Source organism: Penicillium canescens (assembly GCF_028828765.1).
Source record: "Penicillium canescens strain IBT 15451 chromosome Unknown utg000007l_segment0_segment0, whole genome shotgun sequence".
Classification (NCBI taxonomy): domain Eukaryota; kingdom Fungi; phylum Ascomycota; class Eurotiomycetes; order Eurotiales; family Aspergillaceae; genus Penicillium; species Penicillium canescens.
The window spans coordinates 866626-887517 of record NW_026703969.1 but is presented as its reverse complement, the minus strand read 5'-3'; the positions used below and the strand labels follow the sequence as shown (position 1 = coordinate 887517).

Sequence of the window (20892 nt, the reverse complement as noted above, 5' to 3'; positions counted from 1 at the left end):
ACGTCTCTTCGCCTTCTGTAAACTCGGATGGTGCTGGTGAGCAGGGGCTCTCTATTTCACGAATATTTCCTTCCCATGGCTCAGGGAGTAGGGAGGGTGTGCCATTGTTCAGAGCATTGTAGTCGCGACGCGGAAGACCACGCGTCTTTCGCACAAATGGGTTAGGTGAGGATGCCATTCTGTATTTGCTCAGTGTTAGTAGTCCAAGTGGTACCTGGGAGCGAGGCGGGGCACACCTTTAGTATCACTCGACAATACTTGATAGCATGGCGGGTCGGAAATGAACGGTGAGAATGAAACAATGATGGGGAAACACTAGCTATGCTTTCGCCTGATGCGAATCCCAGTAAAGTGGAAAGTTGATAGGTCTTTTCTTTACACGCGGCGGTTTCTCACTCGCGACTCTCATGGTAAACAATCTGTAACCTGCATGAGAAGTGAGTTAAGGTGGCATGATAAACGCGTTTTTACGTGCCAATAGTCATGGTTATAATAAATCTAAACTTTGGAGTAGATCGAGTGGGAACAAGAGAAGTTATGGTAGTCGATTTAACTAGAGCAGCAAAGATGTGGAAAGACGACTTGTAGATACTGTATATATAATTTCGCTCGACTTTCTGTAGCAACCGTTGGTCACCAAAACTAGACATTTACCTATAAAAAATCACGAAAAATAATGACGCAGAATATATAGAGCTTACCGAGCCCTACAATATAGGGTATATACTTCAGAACATGGATTGCATGGGAAATATTTTCTACTATGCTTGACCGAGGCCGTGATCGCACTTGAAATACAAGTTGGCTAGTGGAAACGTGTTTTTCTGTAATACAAAAACCGGGGAAACGGAAGATCCATTAATGCGCGCAAAATGCATGATATGAATAATATGAATGCGAATATGAATAATGCGCTTATTCGCGCGAATACGATATTCATTTATTCATATTCGCGGGGTGCGAATATGAATATGCCCTATATTCGCATTCATTTATTCCTTTCGGAGCCCTAATCACAGGAATCCCACTGCCCTGGAACCGCATTCGATTGCGTCCCGAGACCAATGGCCTTAAGTCCAAGCACCCGAGCGCTAGTCTTGAAGATGTCCGTCTAGACATTCTCAATTCTTTGTCGAAAGGAGGCTGGCAGTCCATACAAGTGATTCTACGTGTCCCGCAGACTTGGCACCTATAATGTAGTCCTGATTTCAACTAGGTTCTTTGCGTGATCTATCAGCGTACATGTACATGACAACAGAATCTTTCCATGTTATTGCAACAATCACGCATTTTGGTATCAGCTATGCATTTAGATAACATCTGCCCTCTATGTCAATACCCACTCCTTGTTCCTGGTGGGAGCGAGAGATGATGCGGGGCTCGGTCCACCAATCATAATTTCGCCCCAAAATACATCGCCCCACCTCTCGGCTTCCCCTGTCGTTGGTGAAACCCAAGGTCAGACCCGCGAGGTCAAAGAAAACAAAACAGAAATTAATTTTTCTTTTTTCTTCTCTTGTTCATTTTCTATATTTTTCCTTCCATTTTTCCTTTTTGGAGCTTTTCTTGCTTTTCCACTTCGTTTTTTTTTTCTTTTTTTTTTTTTTCATTTTTCATTTTTTTATTTTTCACTTTTATTTTTTCTGATTCCTTTGTGTTTATTCAGTATCCACTCTCGAGTACATGAAGTCGATCCTTTACCATTGGCTACAGTTTTAGCCTCTACATCTAGGGTACCATTCCCATAGCTAAGTCGACTGGGACGGGTCAGGAGCAGAACGGCAATCTCTTGGTGCTCTTGTCGAAACGTTCAAATTTACTACAGATACATGTAACTCAAATATTAGTAGCATATTCCTTGCTACGGGCCGAGGTGATCGTTCATCTTGGAAGCAGTGGGGAGGTACATTTATCATATTCCGCTTTTAGATTTCATGACCATAAGCGCGATTTGATTGGAGACGCGGGTCTACGCTACACGCAACAGAGCGGTGTTGACGTCGTGCCGTTGATTACTGCCAGACTAGATTTGGCTCTGTAAATCCACAGATTTGGAATTTCGAAGTTCTTGACATGTCATATACCTACAGACAGAGATATACGTTGTCCAATTCTGTCTTCGACACCATTGATCTATATCAAGGTTCCTTACGTGGAAGCGACAGTGCTGTGGCTCTGGTGTTCTCAATCCGGTTCCGCCTTCGGGTCACACCAGTTCGGCTTAGTCACGAATACTTGGGCAAAATCTACCATTCCGAGGTGCCCCTTCCAAAGAAGCCACTACGCTACTTACCCTTACCCTACCCCTCAAGGTGGTTAATCTAGCTGAACAGCTGATGATGCCCCCTATTCCAGTGAGTGTTTGAAAGGATATCATGGGGACCCCCAACGAGAATTAGAGCGACCTATAATGAGACTACCAAGACTACCAATGCGATATCAAGAACTCAAGTTCAACTAACTGGAAAACATGCTGAGTAAGCAAGGACATCGTTCTTGAGGGAAAAAAAAAAAAAAAAAAAAAAAAAAAAAAAACCATCTACCAAAAGGTAGGACACGGATCTGCAAGCAGGGCCGTTGGCCTTTGACGGGGTCGGAAGTCATCCGCCAAGCTCTCGTGATAAGCACTAGTGATAAGCATCGTATGGCTATAGGTACTCGTCCTGAAACAGCTCAACTAGGTGGTATTCCCGGTGTGCTATGCCGAGCATGATCCATCCCTTAGTAAATATTTGGACCCGCTCGACGATCAGCGGGTCGAGGGGTAACGCGTCTATTTCTTTCATTGCCTATCAGGTGGGTGTTAATATAGGAAAAGCACCCAACGAGATTTGCTTACCTTCACACCACCGTTTGCAAATTGCTCCAAGATCTCCAAGCTTGATAAGCCCCGCAGCTTAGCCCAATCGTCCACAAAATTACGCTGTTCCGGGCCACGAATACCTTCCCTATAATATGAAAGGATATGTTTGCTGTAATTTACGAATCTCATCAGCCTGGGAGTCACTTCCGAATAGCTGAACGGAGATTTGTCGCTAGGAAAGATATCCTTTGGCCAAAGAAGATGAATTAGGACTTCTGCACCCCCGTCCTTAGACTGGAGATACGCCGGCATGAGGCTTGATTGGGAATTTTGGGCGGAGGATTTTGCATTTGCTTCCGCCATCACACACCCGTTTACATAGGCAATTAAGCCCTGGGTGATCTGCGAATAGCAGGAAGGACCGTAATGATTCGACAACCCTCGGATATGTCCATCCAGGCCATTTAGAATGTAATCTGCATGGTCTCTTTGATCGAAAAATCTAGATAGGTGAGTAATCGCGTTTGCTTGGAGCAACTGAGAACTAACTTTTGGCCAAATGAGTCGAGACCTTTCATGGAACACCGCGCAATGTCATCCACTATAAACATGTAGGCAAGCAAAATAGCGCATTGGATCTGGAGCTCAAGTGAAAGCCCCGTATATGCCTGATGGGCAAAGGTCGCAGCTACTTCGAAGACGGGTCTCACTGGGAAGCACATGCCCTTTTCCAAGGGGAGGCTGACAAAGTGGCTTTCGACGCCTTTTTCAATCGCATAAGCCATGCCATGGTGGGTTCCTGGTCTGTCAAATTCGAGGTTGCTTAGATAGTTGTTGATGAGGTGCTTGAGGTGGGTAACACCGGCAGATTGTGTAGGCGCCGGGCGCATGGAGGGAGGAGAAAGTGCCAGGGGTACGTGAATTGCAGGGTCCATGTTGACGGGAGACATACAAAGGAGAAGAGGACTTGAGGACCAGACATCAGGCTCATCGTGATGAAGCCGAACGCCGGGCTTTATACCCCGCCCGCAACCTTAGCCCGGCTTCGCAACTTCTTTTCTTGCTTTCCTCTCTTATTCCATGGCAGCAGGAGCACAGACATCATGGCTCTTCTATCCAGATTCCCGAGGTACTTTATGCTCCTAGGTTCCGGTGACGCTTGAGGTTTCTCGTGCGGATGTTTTTTGACGTGCTAGATTTTAAAAGTGCTATCGTGCCATTCGCGCAGAAGACTAGCTAGCTGTACAAGCATTCTTCTCTATGTTTTTGTATTAAGCTGATATATACGTACGCCTGTTCGAACACATTGATGAACGCCATGGATCTAGTGAAGCTCCACCGCAACCTATGGGTGCGCTTCCGACAAAAGGTTCATTGCACTAAGAGAGTTATGTTCATTTTAAACCATGAAAATCCCAATGAGTCGTAGCATTGCACCCCTGGAGCCCGATTTCGCAGATCCTGCAGATTGAATACAAGTAGCATGATTTCCCATAGACTGCGAGCTAGGATGGTATCGCTGGACGCACCAGTTTGCGTCTTATCTGAAAGCAAAAGCATAATGCTTCTTTTGCGCTTGCGTGTAGATCTATTGTAGAGTTGATTGCATCCAATTTATTGGGCAACTTCCTATTACGATCAGCACGACCAAAGTTCATTTTTGTTTGCCACATGCCAATGTACGTCATGACGGGTCTTGTGGCTTGACCCAGCCGTGAACCAATCATAGGCAGTGCCCTGCTTGTTCATCAGGCACCCAACCGAACGAGCCTTAAAGATGCTACAACCAAAGATGCACATTTTAAACAGGCACATATTTATTAACCAGCGAATGGATGGAATCGGCCTGGATGGTATTTTATGCACTTTAGTAAGATGCAATGACGACGCAACCAACCAATCGCCTCCCAAAGGCCACCGGATATACTTCGAGGCATAAAATAGCAGCCATAATCAAGTAATAAACCAAAGACTAAAGAACTTTCCGGCCCCCAGTGAGCTCGCACTGGGCAGCAGTCCTAGCCAGGCTGCTGGGACAATGGATTCATACCTTCTCGTGGTGTCCGGTGTTAATCCTCGTGGAGGAGACCAAATTGAATCCGCCGTGGTTGTGCGGTTCGGCCCGGTGCGGGAAGCGACCGCACAACCACACCAAAATCAGGGGACAACGGGATACGAAAACCATCCGACTTCTTTTTACCCGACTCGCACTCGGGCCCTGAAGCTGGTCTTGCATTACCAGTGGAAGTGGTGTCGCCCTAGAAAGAAGACAGGACACCCCTGAGCTTGCATACAGTCTGGGATCGCATCGTGCGAGATGCGGCGAGGCGGTAGTGAACCGGTGACACAGGCAGTCAAGCTAATCTCGAACAGACCTCGTTCAAGGCCCAGGAGACCTCGTTAAGACTCGAATTCGTTAAGGCTCGGAGAGACCGCCTCAAAAGACCTCGTTAAGGCCTGGCCACGGGCAACCTTTGGTGCGGCTCCTCTTCTTGACACGGACAACACTGAGACACGGGCATCCTCCTGGGAGATACACGGGCGTTCTGGAAGGGACTGGTAGTTGGCTGGTGGCAAACGATGGACCTCGTTAAGGCGTTGCCACGGGCAAACCATCGATCCTGCTCAGGCATCGGGGGACAAGCTTGGTTAGTGGAAAGTGGCCGACGTACACTGCCGGACGGAGCGTACACAAGGGCTTTCTGCAAGACACGGTCGGCCTGGCGGGGGAGACCTCCCCAGGTAACGCGAAACGAGAGTTTAAGCTCTCGCGGGGCGTGGTGTACAATGGCAGCCACTGCGACAGGGTCGGGGCCTGTTAAGAGACTGTCTGTATGGCCCGAGAGGACGGATGCGCGTGTCGGTGTACAAAGAGTCGGGAATCAACTACCTCACTCGCACTGAGGGCCAGAGATCAGGTTAGCCTGGTTGAAGCGGTGTCGTCCTAGGTGATTTGCCCGTGATGTATGCTTAAGGAGCAAACTGAGAGACACCCAGGGTGAGAGGCTTTGTCCACCTCAAGAGTCCAGAAACCTCATTTATCGGGTGAAAAACTGGGGTAGTGGTCTATGCAAGTAGGCCTGCCGAAGCTACTTTATGTCTCTTGGCAGAAAGGACGGATCATCAAAAGAGCACTAAGGTCGGGATTCCGTGAATTCGTCAAGGAAGCCATCAACCAGGGCCCCCAGGGTCTCTGGCGGATGTCTAAATGGGCGAGGAATCGGGGCCAGGAACAAAGCAGCATCATGCCTCCGCTAAAGACGGCGGATGGCATTGCTGAATCGACAAATGAGAAGGTCCAGGCCTTACGCGAAGCCTTCTTTCCTACACCTCCAGATGCTGATCTCTCAGACATCACGAACTCAACGAAATCCCCGATTCCCTTCCCACCTATCACGAAACAAGAACTGACCGATGCAATACGGCGAGCACCTCCAAACAAAGCTCCTGGAGCTGACGGCATTCCAAATAAGGTGTGGAGACTGCTAGCAGGCGAATCTGCCTCACAGCGGGTCTTCATATCTACCGTTCTCGATATATTTAACGCTTGCTTACGCATTGGCCATAACCCCCGGCACTTTCAGACCTCGATCACAGTGACGCTGAGGAAGGCTGGACCGCGGGACTACCGTCTGCCGAAGGCGTATAGGCCTGTCGCCCTCCTTAATACGCTTGGCAAGGTTCTTGAGGCCATTATAGCTACTAGAATCGCCTGGGCTGTTGAAGAGTACCGGCTGTTGCCTGATACTCACCTTGGGGGCAGGAAAGGCGTCTCTGTGGACCACGCCATTCAGCTGATCCTCGATCGGGTCCACACTGCCTGGGGAAGTGGTAAGAAAGCAAGCATGCTGCTTCTCGACGTCGCTGGAGCCTACGACAACGTGTCCCACGAACGTCTTCTTCATAACATGCGTCAAATGGGCCTTTCTGAATTAGTCCCGTGGACTAAGGCCTTTCTCACTGGCCGGAGTACTCGGATCCGTCTACCCGGCCACCTTAGTGACGAATTCCCGACCAACACCGGTATCCCTCAGGGATCCCCGATCTCACCAATCCTTTTCCTGTTATTCAATACGCCCCTAGTCAAGAACTGCTCTCTGACCACTGGCTACGGCCGTACCGAAGCATTTGGCTGGGTGGATGATGTCTGCATTCTAGCTATCTCAGATAGCTACGAAGAAAACGTATGGCTCATTGAAAAAGCTCTTGAGAGAGCTGACCAGTGGGCCAAACGTCATGCAGCAAGGTTTGCACCTGATAAGTTCGAGCTAATCCACTATAGCAACCCACGTATCGCCATGGAGCCTTCCCCCCAGACGATCTCTCCGAGTCCTCCCTCCGAATATGATGTCTGGGCCGTCCCCGATGACCCATGTGGTCACGAACAAATGCCAGTGGCAGTACCAGGCGGAGCACCGATACAAGCATCAGAACAAGCCAAATACCTCGGCATTTGGCTCGACAAACAACTCAATTTTAGCACGCATCGCAAAAAGCTTCTTGCTAAGGCCAATGGCAGCTTAGAGGCCCTCCGGGGCATATCAGGGTCTACGTGGGGCGCATCCTTGATGTGCATGCGGAAGCTCTATCAGGCTGTCATTGTGCCACAAGCATTATGGGGTATCTCTGCCTGGTATTGCCCTGCCGCGCGCTCATTACCAGCTTGGGAAATGACCCGCTTGGTCAATGAGCTCACGAAATTACAGAAACGCGCGGCTATCCTTATTAGCGGCGCATTCAAGAGCATATCTACAGCTGCATTGGACATTGAGCTCTTTCTCTTGCCGATGAAATTGCGACTCCAGCAAAGCATCGAAGAATGCGCGATCCGCATTCTTACGGGACCTCAATGGGCCTGCCCCCGATCGGCAAAAATGGTTAGGAAGCCGAAGGAACGGCGCATTGGAGGGTGGGCACCCTTAGAAGCATTGGTTTGGAAGAAGGGACCACTGAAAACGGACTGTGCGGAGAAATGGGAATCAAGAGTTGCATTTGTGCTGCCACCCTGGGAGAAACGCGTCTCGTGTTTTATTGAACCCTCGGAGGCTGCACTGGCAACCCATGACTCTATTATCCAACAAAAGACGACACAGGAAGGTGGAGCTTCCTTGATATACACCGACGGCAGTGGCTTCGAAGGCCACATTGGTGCAGCTGCCGTCAATTTTCATGACGGTTATACCGTCATCTCCGACCGCAGACATCTCGGCACGGAGAGCCAGTCCACGGTGTACGCTGCAGAGCTCAGCGGCATCGAGATGGCATTGGCTAGGGCCATCAAAGACAACAAGGAAACAACACCCATAAAGGCTCGAGAAGTGATCATATTCTCTGACAGCCAGGCTGCTATCCAAGCAGTGCAGAACCCACAACGACCGTCGGGTCAGTACGCGCTCACACTGATATACGCGCACGTACGGACCCTCAGGTCGCAATTCTTAGCAAATATCACCCTCCGTTGGATCCCCGCTCACGTCGGGGTGCCTGGCAATGAAGCTGCCGACGACAATGCGAAATGCGCGGCCCTCGAAAGTGCGGGAGGTGCGACCAGCGGGGGGACCGGAGCGGATCAACCGACGATCCGACTCGCTGCCGCTGCCAAGCGAATGGTACGGGAGCGGATCCAGGACCGCTGGAAGAAGCAGTGGGAGAGCGAGAGGACCGCTCAGCCCACGAAGCGCTTGGTGGTGTGGCCAAGCAAGAAGACCCTACGTTTGTACGAATGCTTGTCGAAGCCACGGTCATCGATCATGATACAGATGCGCTCGATGCGCATTGCGCTCCGGCACTTCCTGTATAAGATCAATGAAGTGGAGTCTGACAAATGCCCCTGTGGAGAAGGATCTCAGACGCCGAGGCATGTCTTGCTTCAATGTGAGACGTACGGAGCATTGAGAAAACGTCTATTTGACCAGTTGCATCGAGCAATTGGACCATTTGAAATGTCTAATTATGACAACATTGTCTCTAACCCGCTGGCAACCCGCTGGCAACCCGCTACGTTGCCAAATTTATGCACCAAACCGGTCTTCTTGCTCAGTTTCAACATGCTGATCAAGAAGAGTCCGATGATGAAGCTGAAGACCTGAATCTAGAGGTCATGGAGCAGAGTCCCGAAGACGCTGGGCACTCACCAATGCTTGCCAACACCGACGAGGGAGGAGAGAACCTCGATGAGCTATTCGAATACACGCTGCCGGACTAGGCTATTGGCCCCGGAACGGCCTGAAACAACAACGAACAGCAATCGAGGCTGAAGTGAGGATGTCGGAGAACGGGGTCTGATCTTGCCTAGTGCTTACTGGGTAGGGTCTTTGATGCGGAAGTGTGTACATGTCTCGTGAGAAGGAGAGGACATTGGAGAGGTGGAGGTGCATCCACGCATTCATTTTGTATTCATGCTTATTAGCGTTGAATTTCTCATTTGTACTGCGATTTATATGGGTTTGGCTTACATGTACGGGCTGGTGCTTCCACTCCTTGAGAACCAGCCTCATTTTTGTACTGGAGCATGATCAGGCGTACGGACACGAGTTCTTGCTTCAACCGGATAGAAGCGCCTGCATAGCCATTACGATACTAGTTAGGCTACAACAGGTTAATAGAACTTTGATTGACTTTGATTGATTGATTGATAAAGAACTTTCCGATCCCACCTTTTATTAACTGCGCCAAGAACAGTCTTCAAAGTTTCCTCTCCAGTATCTTAAGGTATGTTCCAAAACTTTTCGTCACTTAGTAAAGGACTGTCCGCAGTCTATAAAAGGACAAGTCCCAGTTTATTGACTCCTCAACCGGTCATTTCAGAATTATATAAAGTACCGCTTCCTCTGGGCATCTTATCTAATTATGGACACTTCCAGCCTTTCTAAATCGAGCCTATGCTGAGGCATTAGCCTCTGTAAGGCTCAGTATATTGTAAAAGGTAATCTATCACTCGCCTGAATTCGCTTCAGTGAGCCTGCGCGTCTTGCCATGCATTCCTGTGCTCTTGGTCCTAATCTCCGCTACGTATAGCCGGGATTTGAAGCAGTCCATCTTATTCAAACTATCACTTCTCTTGTACTGATCAACACAGCATGAATATACCTAGCCCTATTGACTACCTGCAAAGTATTTTAAATGAAGTCACTGCTTCAGATTCCAATAGCAAGGACCACGGGGGCCTTTTAGTTCCAAATGACAATAGTCTACACAATAGCCAGAGAGGGCGGCACATTCTGGATCTACCTAATGAGTTGCTATTTGAAATTTACTCCCATCTGCAGTATCTTGGTGACCGAAGTGTGTTATTGCGGGTGAACAGAGACTTTCACCATGTGTTCAGCTCTCGATTCTATCAACATATTATTCGACACGGACAGCAAATGGAGGTGCTAATTCGGGCGATGAGTCTTGGAGATCTGGCAGCCGTGAAGAGAGTGATGCGTGCAAAGGATTTCGGGTTAGAAAATTACGGAGAAGCCATCATGGCTGCTGCAAATCACGGATATGCCCATCTTGTCCAGAGGTTCCTAGAAAGGGAACACAAAGCCAATCCACCGGGTCCCTCCCATAACTGGAACAAGCATCCAAACCTAGCATACGCTTTTTCAAAGGCATTGGAAATTGCAATCCACCGGCGCTATAAAATGGTGATCAAGTCGCTCATAGGATTCAAGCCCGACGATGACTTTTACCGCCAGCTCGTGTACACTGCTAGGCCCTTGGATCTAGCGGTAGGCTGGCGCTGCCATGACCCATCAATTGTCAGGCTCTTACTCGACCTTGGTGTAAGACCGACGGATGGTAGTCACCTATCAACCTCCTCCCCTCTCACCCAGGCCGTCACTGCCGTGCGCCCCTCAAGCCGGAACCTCGAGATCTTACGGCTATTGATCAGTGGCGGTGCGGAGCTAAACCCTGCGCACGTAGTGACTCGCATTCACCCACTCTTAGAGGCTGTGCGCTGTGGAAATCTTCCGGCCGCGGCACTTCTCCAGGAGAGCGGATCCGACCCATCGGAACTGGATATAGAACATGTCCTAGAAGTATTCTCCGAGCCGACGCGGCAATGCCGCGAGCAAGAGAAGTGGATATTGGGATGGATTGATGTCGATAGGACCATTGCATCTAATTGGCGAAATCGTTGGGCTCTTTTCCATGGGGCTATAGCAAGAGGTAACATAGCCCTTATGAAGAAGATAATCAAGCGATATGGTGTTCTCGGTGATTACTCAAGGGGTCCTGATGAATATTCACCCGGCTGGTTCGAACATTATCTCCCTCATCCTCTTGATGTGGCTGCCCGATACCACCAAGTCGAGGCGGCAAAGGTGTTGCTTCGGTACGGTGCGCATCCTGACGGCAATAACGGCCGTTCCAGTCTTCCCGGACGCACTCCCCTCCTTGAGGCCATAAGCGCAGGCTGTCACGATATTGTGGAACTTTTACTCGAGCACGGAGAGTGCTCAACGTATGTCGTGGATCCGTTCGCTGGCTCCCCTTTTCATGCAGCCATACTCGAGGGACAACCCGAATGCGCCCGATTACTTCTCGACCACGGTCTAGGACCTCCTTTTTGTTTGAGCGACCCACCGGAAGATATCCTTTTTTGGGCGGTCTCGGCAGGGCCAGAGACGTTCAACCTACTAATTGAGCATGGACTTCAACTTCAGCCGGAACGTAAAGAACATCAAAGTGCATTCCTTCAGGCCGCCAAGCCGTCTTGGCCGGGGATCATCGAGCCGAAATGCTTTGACACGTTTGTCAAAGCTGGATTCGACGTCAATATACGGTACCCGGGCGCCCCACACGTTGGATGTCCTCTCCTAGTACACGCAGTTCTCCAGGTTGCACACAACTACCTTGGTTGTCAGGGAAAGCTTTCTAGTACGGTCTTCAGGCGGAGAACAAAAGAACGTGTTGAGATGCTCCTCCAAGGGGGTGCAAATATCGAGGCTCGTGATTCCGAGACTGACAGGACGCCCTTGCTTTGGATAGCGTGCGAACCTAGACTACTCCGACGTGAATGGGCGATTGAGATCCTATTAGAGAAAGGGGCCAACGCTCTCTTTGTGAACCAGCACGGGTTATCGCCTCTTAGGGAAGTGGTGTGTGGGGGTGATCCCCATTCTACAAGGGCGATACTGGAAGCCTTCCATCAAAGGATATCCGTTGGATATGAAACCATTAAATCCCGAATCACGGCAGAACTAGTAACGAAGAGTCGAACGGAGATTGAATCTAGCTGGCCTGAGTCTCTCATCAAGCAGGCCCAGGCTGTGGTGGACGATCTCAAAAATATCGATACTCAAGTCAGAGATGCCGCAGCACTAGCAACGAAAGAGAGTGTCAAGAAAGTGATCTCGAATTGGTACTGGCCCCGCGTATATTGCAATTGATTTATGAGGTGCCTAGATGCGGCTGGCTAGCGGAGTATTACCCCTACCCTGTTTTTTCCTAACCTGCTTCAGCCCCAGTCATCAGCTATGATCCGTTTCCGCAACTACAAAAATGAACTGCTCCAACTTACAGGAGCGCAATGCGCCCCGATATTTGCTTCTTCGACAGTTCGCAAAGTTTATGCCCTACTTACGTCTACGTCTATGTGGCTTGTTAAGATATAGATCTTGCAATTCGAATAGTATGTTATGTCCCAAAGTACAAGTAGTTGCGAGTTTTGAGTAGTTATCTTACTAAGGATAGGCAAAGTACAAGTCAGTCATAGTATTGAACTCAAAAAAGGCAACGAGTGAGGATGAGACGGAAGGTTCTTCTATAGATGAACCATCGAGAGCCTTCATTTCTTTCCTATCTCCTTCCCTAGGAAGCTTCTCATGGAATCCTCCAGGTAAATGCAAAATGTCATCTGACAAAGCAATACTTGCTGCATGGATATAACCGGCGTATCCCCCACTAGCGTGTTTCTATTTTGAGCTTTGGTCTCTAGCTTTCAAAGGTCCAAATATAGCAATATCGTAGACTTGATAGAGTGCTAGAAGCTATTTCTGCTAGCTGACTGTGGATATCTGCAATTCCCGCCGTGGGCTGAGCTCAAACTATTCAGCTTATTAGGGTCCGTCACTGAACCGTTCAATCCACAACGCTCAGAGACCCAAGTCGTCGGAAAGCCACCCAACCTGTCCCTCGAAACTTGTTCCAGCTTGAGCTATTCCAGGAGGTTTTCATCTCGTTTAAGTAAAGCGCACGGTGCGAGACCATAAATAAACTGGAAGGCTTCTTCCATACATACAGTCCCGACGCTTACCCTCTGCTCCAAGGTTCTCCCGGAACATGCGCAAGTCCTCGTGGGCCGAGGCCGTGTTTGAAGCGACCTTCACTCGTTCTCTGACACACAAAGCAAAGTCAATCGACGATTTGATTAGGCAATACCTAGTTCCCGAGATACGCGTCGAAATAATACAGTTCTACGGTTCGTTGGAAAGTATCGAAGCACGATACCCCGGGCTGGACTATTCTTATCCACCACATCGTATGCGACTGAGCCGGTTTCAATGGCATCGCAGGTTATTCCAAGTATTTGATCGATTCAACCTGAGTGAGTTGGAGATCAACAAGCTATGCCAGTGGGAGGGTACCAAGTACGCGCGACAACTGTACGAGGCAGAGGAAGGCATTAGAGTGCGGGACACCACTGCCCAGTCCATCCGACCAGCATCACCGCCGCCTTCTCCGTCTATCGAGATTCACCATGTCAGCAATGTTGAACGGATGTTAGATCACAATTTAATGTCTCAGGCCGACGAGCCCATCCATCTACACACTCAGCGTGCTTCACGCGCTGATCGCTGGGAGGCTAAAAGAAAATTCAGCAACAAACGCAATAGGAGACGGCAGACCACACTGAACGACCGGCTGCTCGCAATAGCAGTACGGAACCAGGGCCCTGACTTGCAAAGCGAAAGCTGTGGTATGGCGACTGCTTCGGCGTTTCGGGCTGTGTGGTAGTTGTACCCCAAGAGCATGTAACCTTACTTCAGAAGCTACTGCAATTGAAGTTCGCTGTATATAGTGGCATTACCTTTAATATCTCTAGGTTTCAGCTTTTTTTTTTTTCCCCAACACTTGATAAGGGCAGACAATCCACTTCCAACTATTTTAGATAACTATTTTCGTTTTGAAAGACCAAAAAGGTAAGGAATGCGTAGAATAAGTGATTTAAAATGTCGTACTCTCTATCAGTCAGTCATGGGTACATGTATGGTGCAGTTGTGCTAAGCGAGTTATATATTTCGACCAAACAAGGGTTATTGAAATAAAATGCGACAGCTTAGACATAGCCTGCCTTTCCAGGCAAGGGTTTCACCGGAAATGGTTCTGTTGGTATCACCAACTAGGTACTGTGTACTGTGGTTATGCTTCCAAAGGAAAAGCCAATTTGATTCATGTAAAATAGATGTGTATCCTCCTAGGTCAAGGCCCAATACCCCTGAATCCATACGGCGGGAGCCGTTGCTTAGCAAGATTACGTACAACCTGTCTTTGCTTATTCTGACGGGAGTATATGTCCCGACAGGTTCTTTTCTGATGGCGACATGGCTAACTGGTCTCAAGATTACGTCCAAAAGCGAATTTTCATTAAAAGTTAACAGAGTGAATTCTTGAGGCATCCATAAGGGTGTAGACGTCCACATTTGAGAAGGAAGCACTTTTATTTGTAGCCTGGGACATCCCAGGTGTTAATATGGATGCTTTCGCAAATAATTTTGACTCGATCACTATGTGGCCATTTTCAGCTCGCAATCCTTTTTATACTGGGATAGTAGATATATAAACCTTGCTGGGTACGTGACAGAATATCAACCTCTTGTGTGTGTTGCACATTTCTGATTCTCCATAGTTCCGTTGGCGCAACTATGTTTGGCATCGAGAATGACAAAGCCTATAAATTCTCTGGGAAGCGAGGTAGTAACGTGGAATTGGACGAGGAATCGGTACATGTTGGTAAAAGGCAAAAAACCTTGAACAGTAAATATGACACCGATATAAAGGTTTGTGATGCCACAAATGAAGGATCTAACAATTCCATTACCAACTCGCACGGCCAGAACGGGCATGTGAATTACAATACCAAGGACATCCCGGAGACCCCTAACGACCAACCGAAGTACTCACTAGCTTTTACCCCCCATGGCGAAGAATTGAGAATCAAGGTTGAAAGTGGTACACAGCAAATGCCCTCTTCAGACGATACCGACGCCATGGATATGAGTTGGCCTAGTGCCGTCGAACCCATGGAGAAGACACCGGTTGCGGACGTTAACCCTATCGGTACAGAAGAAGGTTCCGACATCCCCAGTAGCACCTCGCTCGGGCAGGAGCTACAAGACAATACAAACGGCTCCCCCGGGGAGACCCCAGGCCAGGACCAACAGAGAGCAAAAAAGGAGTCCGGCATCTCCTGTACCAAATCGCTCTTTCCAGATAAGCCAAACAACGGCGGCTTGTCATCATCGAAGGCAAATGATACCCCCGGAAACACCCCTACCAAGGACCTCTTGCCATTATTTACTACCCCTGATCGTCTTTCTCATGTACTGATGATATTGATTATACACGCTGTAAAAGCTGTAGAGGTCATCTTAAGCCCATGGGTTCCATTGATGACATTGGTTGTATCCGCTATATCGCTCATGTTATCCTGGATCGTAAATAAATACCGCCGAGAACAAGATCGAATGTATCGCTTGTACGCGTGTGAAGGCTGTCAACGTGAAACCGTGATAAACATGATTACATCCTAAGGTCTTCCACACATGACTTAGGTCTTCCATGTGGTCGGCGCCTTTCCTTTAAATTACCGGGACCTTCGGCTATCTCCGAATCTCAAATGCGGTTTATCACTGGATATGTTAAGCATGATGTTATGAGTCTCGTGTAGAGGATCAGGCGTGCCCCTGTGTCGCCGATCAATAACTTACAAGGGGAGTTTTATATTCGGTACACTAAGGGCCAATAGAGCGGAGATGAATTTTACCTGTAGGCGCCAATTGCTGAATCAGCACGTTGCTATTACATATTACCAAATATTGAGAAGATCACATTCCATATCGCCCAAATCAGTCTGGAGATACGTCCAGGATTTTAGGCTGGCAGAGTATAATAATCACCAATCCGGTGGCATCCGCCACGTGAACAAACAAAAGTTACATTGATGTGTACTAGAACAATTATTTTACCTTATAGATTATTTTCTAGAACATTTGTATTTACCAAGGTCATGCGGCCTAGAAGTATGACAGAAGGATCCTTTTCACGCTTGGTGAGGTTTTCGCTATATTTGCAGGGAATATACCCGCATGAAATTCGACGAGAAAAACCAAACTCTAACAAGAAGAGAAATTGCTATGTTGTACGGTATTCCAATTGCTTCAGAAAGGTGTCGGCCATTATAGGTAGCTATGTCAAGATATACAACGTTTCTAGAATAGGTATAGCTTGATAGGAAAGTGGAACTGTGGATGCTTTCGGGGATCATTCCCACACTTGATCCCTACATGGCTATTTCTGGCTCAGGAGCCATTCTTTAGCTGATATATATATGACCTCTCGAACTACCCCACCATATGTTACACAACGTCTGATTCTCTATAGTTCTTTGGCTCAACTATGTCTTCTTTCGAGCGTCCTAACACATTCCGCAAGTTTGGTGTTCCGGTAACATCTGTGAATGGAATCCACGGCAACCAATTAGGCATCCCGGATAACACTGGCACAGACGATGTCGAGTCCGCGCAGATCAGTTCGCCCGAGAATAGCGAGGCAAGACAAGAGCACTCAACACCAGACGGGGATCTCAAAGCTGTCGGGACTACCGGGCAACCTGAAACACAAAAGGGGACTAACATCCTTGGCAATTCGGCCGGTCAGGATGAACCAGTGAAGGAGGAACCCCCGAGGGGAGCTCTAAGCACCAATTTCAGATTTCGCGAAAGGATAGCTTCTACCTGGAGTCGCGGCTGATCGGTGACTTCTTTCAGGAGTGTTTTGTCCTGGCTGCATTGGCTGTTTACTGGGTCGACTGGGTAGTCTGCGCACTGGGGTACGTTCTTCTACGGACGTTACGCCAGGTCCGCCAACATGGACCGTTAAACATACCTTCTTCACCTTATGATGGAGAAAATACTCCAATCTGCACACCAGGTTTCCGGTTACCTGATGAGACTCTGAAGAGTGAATAAATTTGAGAGATCTGTAGCCCTTCGTAGTGCTAAAACGGAACTTTCAATGGGAATATTTAGGGACAAAGGTATGCTTACCCGTCTGCTCGCAGACGATTTGTCATCAGCCTGGACATAGTTCGAGCCTGTGAAAGCTTGTGGGAAAGTTTAGATTGCTAGGTACTACGAACTTACTCCCTTCACATAGAACCATTCAAAGAACTCTGTTTTGGTACCAAATCTAATTCCTCGTAAGATACGGTAGATGTTGTTCTTATGTTTCGCGTGATATCCTCCGCAGTAGCGAGAAATGTCCTTAATATGTACTTCTAAGCTACATCCTCTTAAAACATCTGAGAGAAGCGACGATTAGCTCCAGCGGTTCTTGGAATGATGCCTAGTCGCGGTATGGGCGTGCAGGGGAGGCCCGCATTTTGATGCTAATACAAAAGCTTCAGGGGCAAATTTGAATGCCTGTAAAAATAGATCTGCTATAATCAGTTCGTATGTAGCGAATTCGGGTAGGGAGTTACAGCCTGCAACTATAAAACGGTAACTGGCATCTGTCCGTTAGACAACCCTCTAATTCTTGTAACATTCTGGTGTAGCAATGCATAACGGGCTCACAGTTGAAAACTGCGAAGCACAGTTAGAGGAGAATGGTTCACCACACAGGGTCCCCTCTAATATAAAAACGGAGGCGAGGCAGGATGGAGCGGCAGAACTGACGAGCTGCTCGATAGCAGGAGGCACGATCGCCCCTGCCACGACCGCCCTGCCCACCACACCAGGCGAGTTCGAACCTACCTCGAACGCTGGGCAACTGAAGACGGGACCTAACATCCTGGATCCCAATCCGCCCACTGTCAACTATCCAGAGCAGCCTTCCACCAATCCAAGGGGAGTGGACCCGTGCACGGTATCACTCGACTCTTTCTACGACCTATTTGAAGGGTCCGATACAGAGGAATCGCCAACGAGGGAGGGTGGTAAAGTCACCTCGACGGATCCGCGCGGTAGGTATAGAGTGGTAGTTATCGTCTGTTTGGTACAGAACCTGTTAATTCTGACCACTTAGTGCAGCAATGACCGACAGTTCCATGGCTACCAATTACCACCCACGGCTTTTCACTACGCCAAGGGAACAATATCAGCACACCAATCGCCCGCAAGATAGCTCTTCACAGGATTGTGCGTCCCCAGTATCGTTCCGGTTATTCCGTAGAGCCCGATGCAGAGAAACAGTCAACAAACGAGGGGATGAAGTCGCCTCGTTGGAATCTCCTGCTAGGGTAAAGCGTGAGCGCAGCAGCTCATTGCTTACCGCTGAACGAGACCGGAAGATCAATAAGCATGAGGCCACGCAACCATTAACAAACGCTGAGTCTTAGGTGAAATCACTGACTATCTCGTCCCACATATTTTTTTGTCTTTTTGAATAGTGTTTGGCTCTGTCTTTGTCGGCTCTATTTTGATTGGGGCTATTGATAGCGACCATATGGATACTTTGCAAAAGTTAGCATGTGTATTCTATGGATGATGCGCTGGTTAACGAAACCCGTTGATAAGTACTAATACAGTATCGCTAGAATGTTACTATTCACGTGCTATAGTCTAGTCCTTAGACTTGGAAGGTGGATGGACCTCCGCCTGCCGAAATTGAACTAGAACCATCACACGGAGTATTAATGTGTCCTTCCCTTTTGCCTGATATATTTCTTTCCTAGCCAATTAAATACCGTATATTCACTAAATCTGAAGGAGAGCAAGCTAATTCTAGAACGTGATTGATCTTAAAAAGAGGCAGGTTAAGCCTCAATGGCTTGGCGAAATTTCAGATTCCGGCGGCAACCAAAGCTGCCCACAGCCAGACCAACGTTGACGATATGGCCATGCCGCCCCAGAACGGGAGAACCGCTATACACTCTTTTTCCGTGGTTCCATTCTGGATTTTGTAGCATGCTCGTCGTTCAATATCTGATTTGTCATAAAATCTAAAGAGCACGACGGCAAGGAGTCACGACGATCAGCTGTATCAGTCAATCCTATAATTCTAGATGTAGAAATCGCACACCGTTGAGCTTGACAGGCAGTCCTTTTTTTGGCCTATTTTAGGTTATCCAGTTTCGGCCATTTGTGAACCGGGAAAAAAAATTTAGAAAAATCAAAAAGCGCTTTCCGGCATGGTATGAAACTGATAGCGTGTGCCTTCCAAAGAAATTCTAGAAAAGGCCAACGTAGCCCAGGATTCCAGGTCGGTGTACGTAATTGGTCGTGTTACTACTGTAACAAGAAAATGAATGAATGAATTTGTTATGTGCAGTATGGTGTAAATTGATTACTGGTGATGAAAAAAGACCCACTCCAGTCGCATTGAGGGACTAGGTAGCTACCGACAGAAAGAAAGAGGGAACACAAGATGCTTAACTGGTCCGAGTCAAATGTTTATCAAGCGTGAAGAGATGGTCTTTTCAGATGCAGTAAGGATTAGAATATTGTCTCGCAAACGACACATCTGACTTTCATACTCGGTTCATCACAAGTGACAGGTCCAATGGCATTTCAATAAAGAAGGGCCATTAGTCAGCAGCTTTGAGGTATTGCGAAAGTGCAGGGAATGGACTACCAGTTTTCTCTACTTGTAGTGCCGTACCAGCCCTATCCGTTTTTCAGCATCTTCGAGCCGGTAAAAGCTGTTATGAGCTGGCCATTGTACTAGCTATCAGTTTAGTCTGATGTATTTTCGACTGAACTTCCTTGTATTGACAGCCTTACCCCTCCCTGGCAGGCGTATATGAATTTTTTTTCAAATTCTTGTCCTTGTAAGGTTTGAAGTGAGAATCCAATCTGACGCGCATATCCAGATAAAGAAAGCATTTGACGTACAGTACGCTGCATTACCGCTCTCGCAGATATACATTATTGAATAGATTCTAGTTTAAATTCTAATATTAAAACTATAATAAAGAACCTGCCCTGCCATATCGATAGACCCTGTTTCCGCCCTAACTAAGTGGACAATATGGATGTGAAAGCCGGGAGTGAATACGTGGAGTGATTTATTTGGATAATTCCACTTCGAGCACATATAGACTCGCATTTCGTGACTAGCGTCCAAATTGAGACATCATCTTTTCATGATAATGTAATGAAGGTGTGTCTCCCATGGAAAGGCCTTCTTTACCCGGGCCCTGCCACCAGCTTAAAGGCTTTCTACCACCTCTATTACGAAAAGCCTTCGCCTTGTTGTACCTACCAGTTGCCATAAATTACTCATTCCATAAATTCCTCTGTGACAATATATTTTATCGACATGGAAACCAGCTATCGCTTTTCGAAGCCCCAAAGCACACTCGTCCACACCAACGGCTCTGTCGACCCGAGATTCCATTTATGCGGCAGTATCATCCTACTCTGCTTTATCTACCATGTGTCTCAGTGCCCTTCATCCAGAAGCAATACGGCCACAGCTTTGGTTTCTCTCTTAGCCAATCTCATTTGTTTTGGAACTTCTGCCTTTTGTCACTACGTGCTGGATTCCGGAAAGCAGCTCCCTTCTTTCTACTTCCTGCTGGACCACCTTGGAATTATTCTTCACATATGGGGGACATCTGTATCAGTCTTGCTTTTAGAGGCTACTGATAGCGGGAACAACAATTCCATTTTCCTGGGAGTCACACTGGGCGGGGTGGTCTGTGCCACTTATTTGATAACCTGGCCAAGTGAGAAGAGAGAACGAGTCCTGGTGATTGGAGGGTTTGGAGCTTTGGTTTTATGCATTGTCTCGCTCTACAACGCTGTATTTTCTGGTATATCTCGACTGACAGCCTCTTATATCTTTATGGCTTTGATTAACGGCATCGGAGGGTGGTTCTACTCCCATGGGTCTATTCAAGTCCTGAGTCAACGTTCACCGGAGCCGTATAC

At 48.0% G+C, this 20892-nt stretch overlaps 5 protein-coding genes across 5 annotated transcripts; 4 read left to right on the top strand and 1 right to left on the bottom strand.

Moving 5' to 3' along the window:
- Window positions 1–2648: 2648 nt before the first annotated feature.
- Window positions 2649–3738, bottom strand: N7446_010649 (uncharacterized protein; the record flags this gene model as incomplete). Its single annotated transcript, XM_058519392.1, has 3 exons — window positions 2649–2789; window positions 2840–3305; window positions 3353–3738. The coding sequence occupies 3 exons, from the start codon at window positions 3736–3738 to the stop codon at window positions 2649–2651; spliced, it is 993 nt and encodes a 330-aa protein (XP_058368230.1).
- A 2310-nt stretch (window positions 3739–6048) lies between these two features.
- N7446_010648 (uncharacterized protein) lies at window positions 6049–9008 on the top strand (the record flags this gene model as incomplete). The annotated part of the gene is made up of 2 exons (XM_058519391.1): window positions 6049–8866; window positions 8899–9008. The coding sequence occupies 2 exons, from the start codon at window positions 6049–6051 to the stop codon at window positions 9006–9008; spliced, it is 2928 nt and encodes a 975-aa protein (XP_058368229.1).
- A 1264-nt stretch (window positions 9009–10272) lies between these two features.
- Window positions 10273–12186, top strand: N7446_010647 (ankyrin repeat domain-containing protein; the record flags this gene model as incomplete). Its single annotated transcript, XM_058519390.1, has 1 exon — window positions 10273–12186. One exon carries the CDS (start codon window positions 10273–10275, stop codon window positions 12184–12186), a length of 1914 nt encoding a protein of 637 aa, XP_058368228.1.
- Window positions 12187–13078: 892 nt separating this feature from the next.
- On the top strand, window positions 13079–13753 carry N7446_010646 (uncharacterized protein; the record flags this gene model as incomplete). The annotated part of the gene is made up of 1 exon (XM_058519389.1): window positions 13079–13753. One exon carries the CDS (start codon window positions 13079–13081, stop codon window positions 13751–13753), a length of 675 nt encoding a protein of 224 aa, XP_058368227.1.
- Window positions 13754–14661: 908 nt separating this feature from the next.
- On the top strand, window positions 14662–18054 carry N7446_010645 (uncharacterized protein; the record flags this gene model as incomplete). The annotated part of the gene is made up of 7 exons (XM_058519388.1): window positions 14662–14739; window positions 14797–15339; window positions 16400–16684; window positions 16729–16847; window positions 17047–17054; window positions 17574–17981; window positions 18044–18054. The coding sequence occupies 7 exons, from the start codon at window positions 14662–14664 to the stop codon at window positions 18052–18054; spliced, it is 1452 nt and encodes a 483-aa protein (XP_058368226.1).
- Between the last annotated feature and the right edge of the window lie 2838 nt (window positions 18055–20892).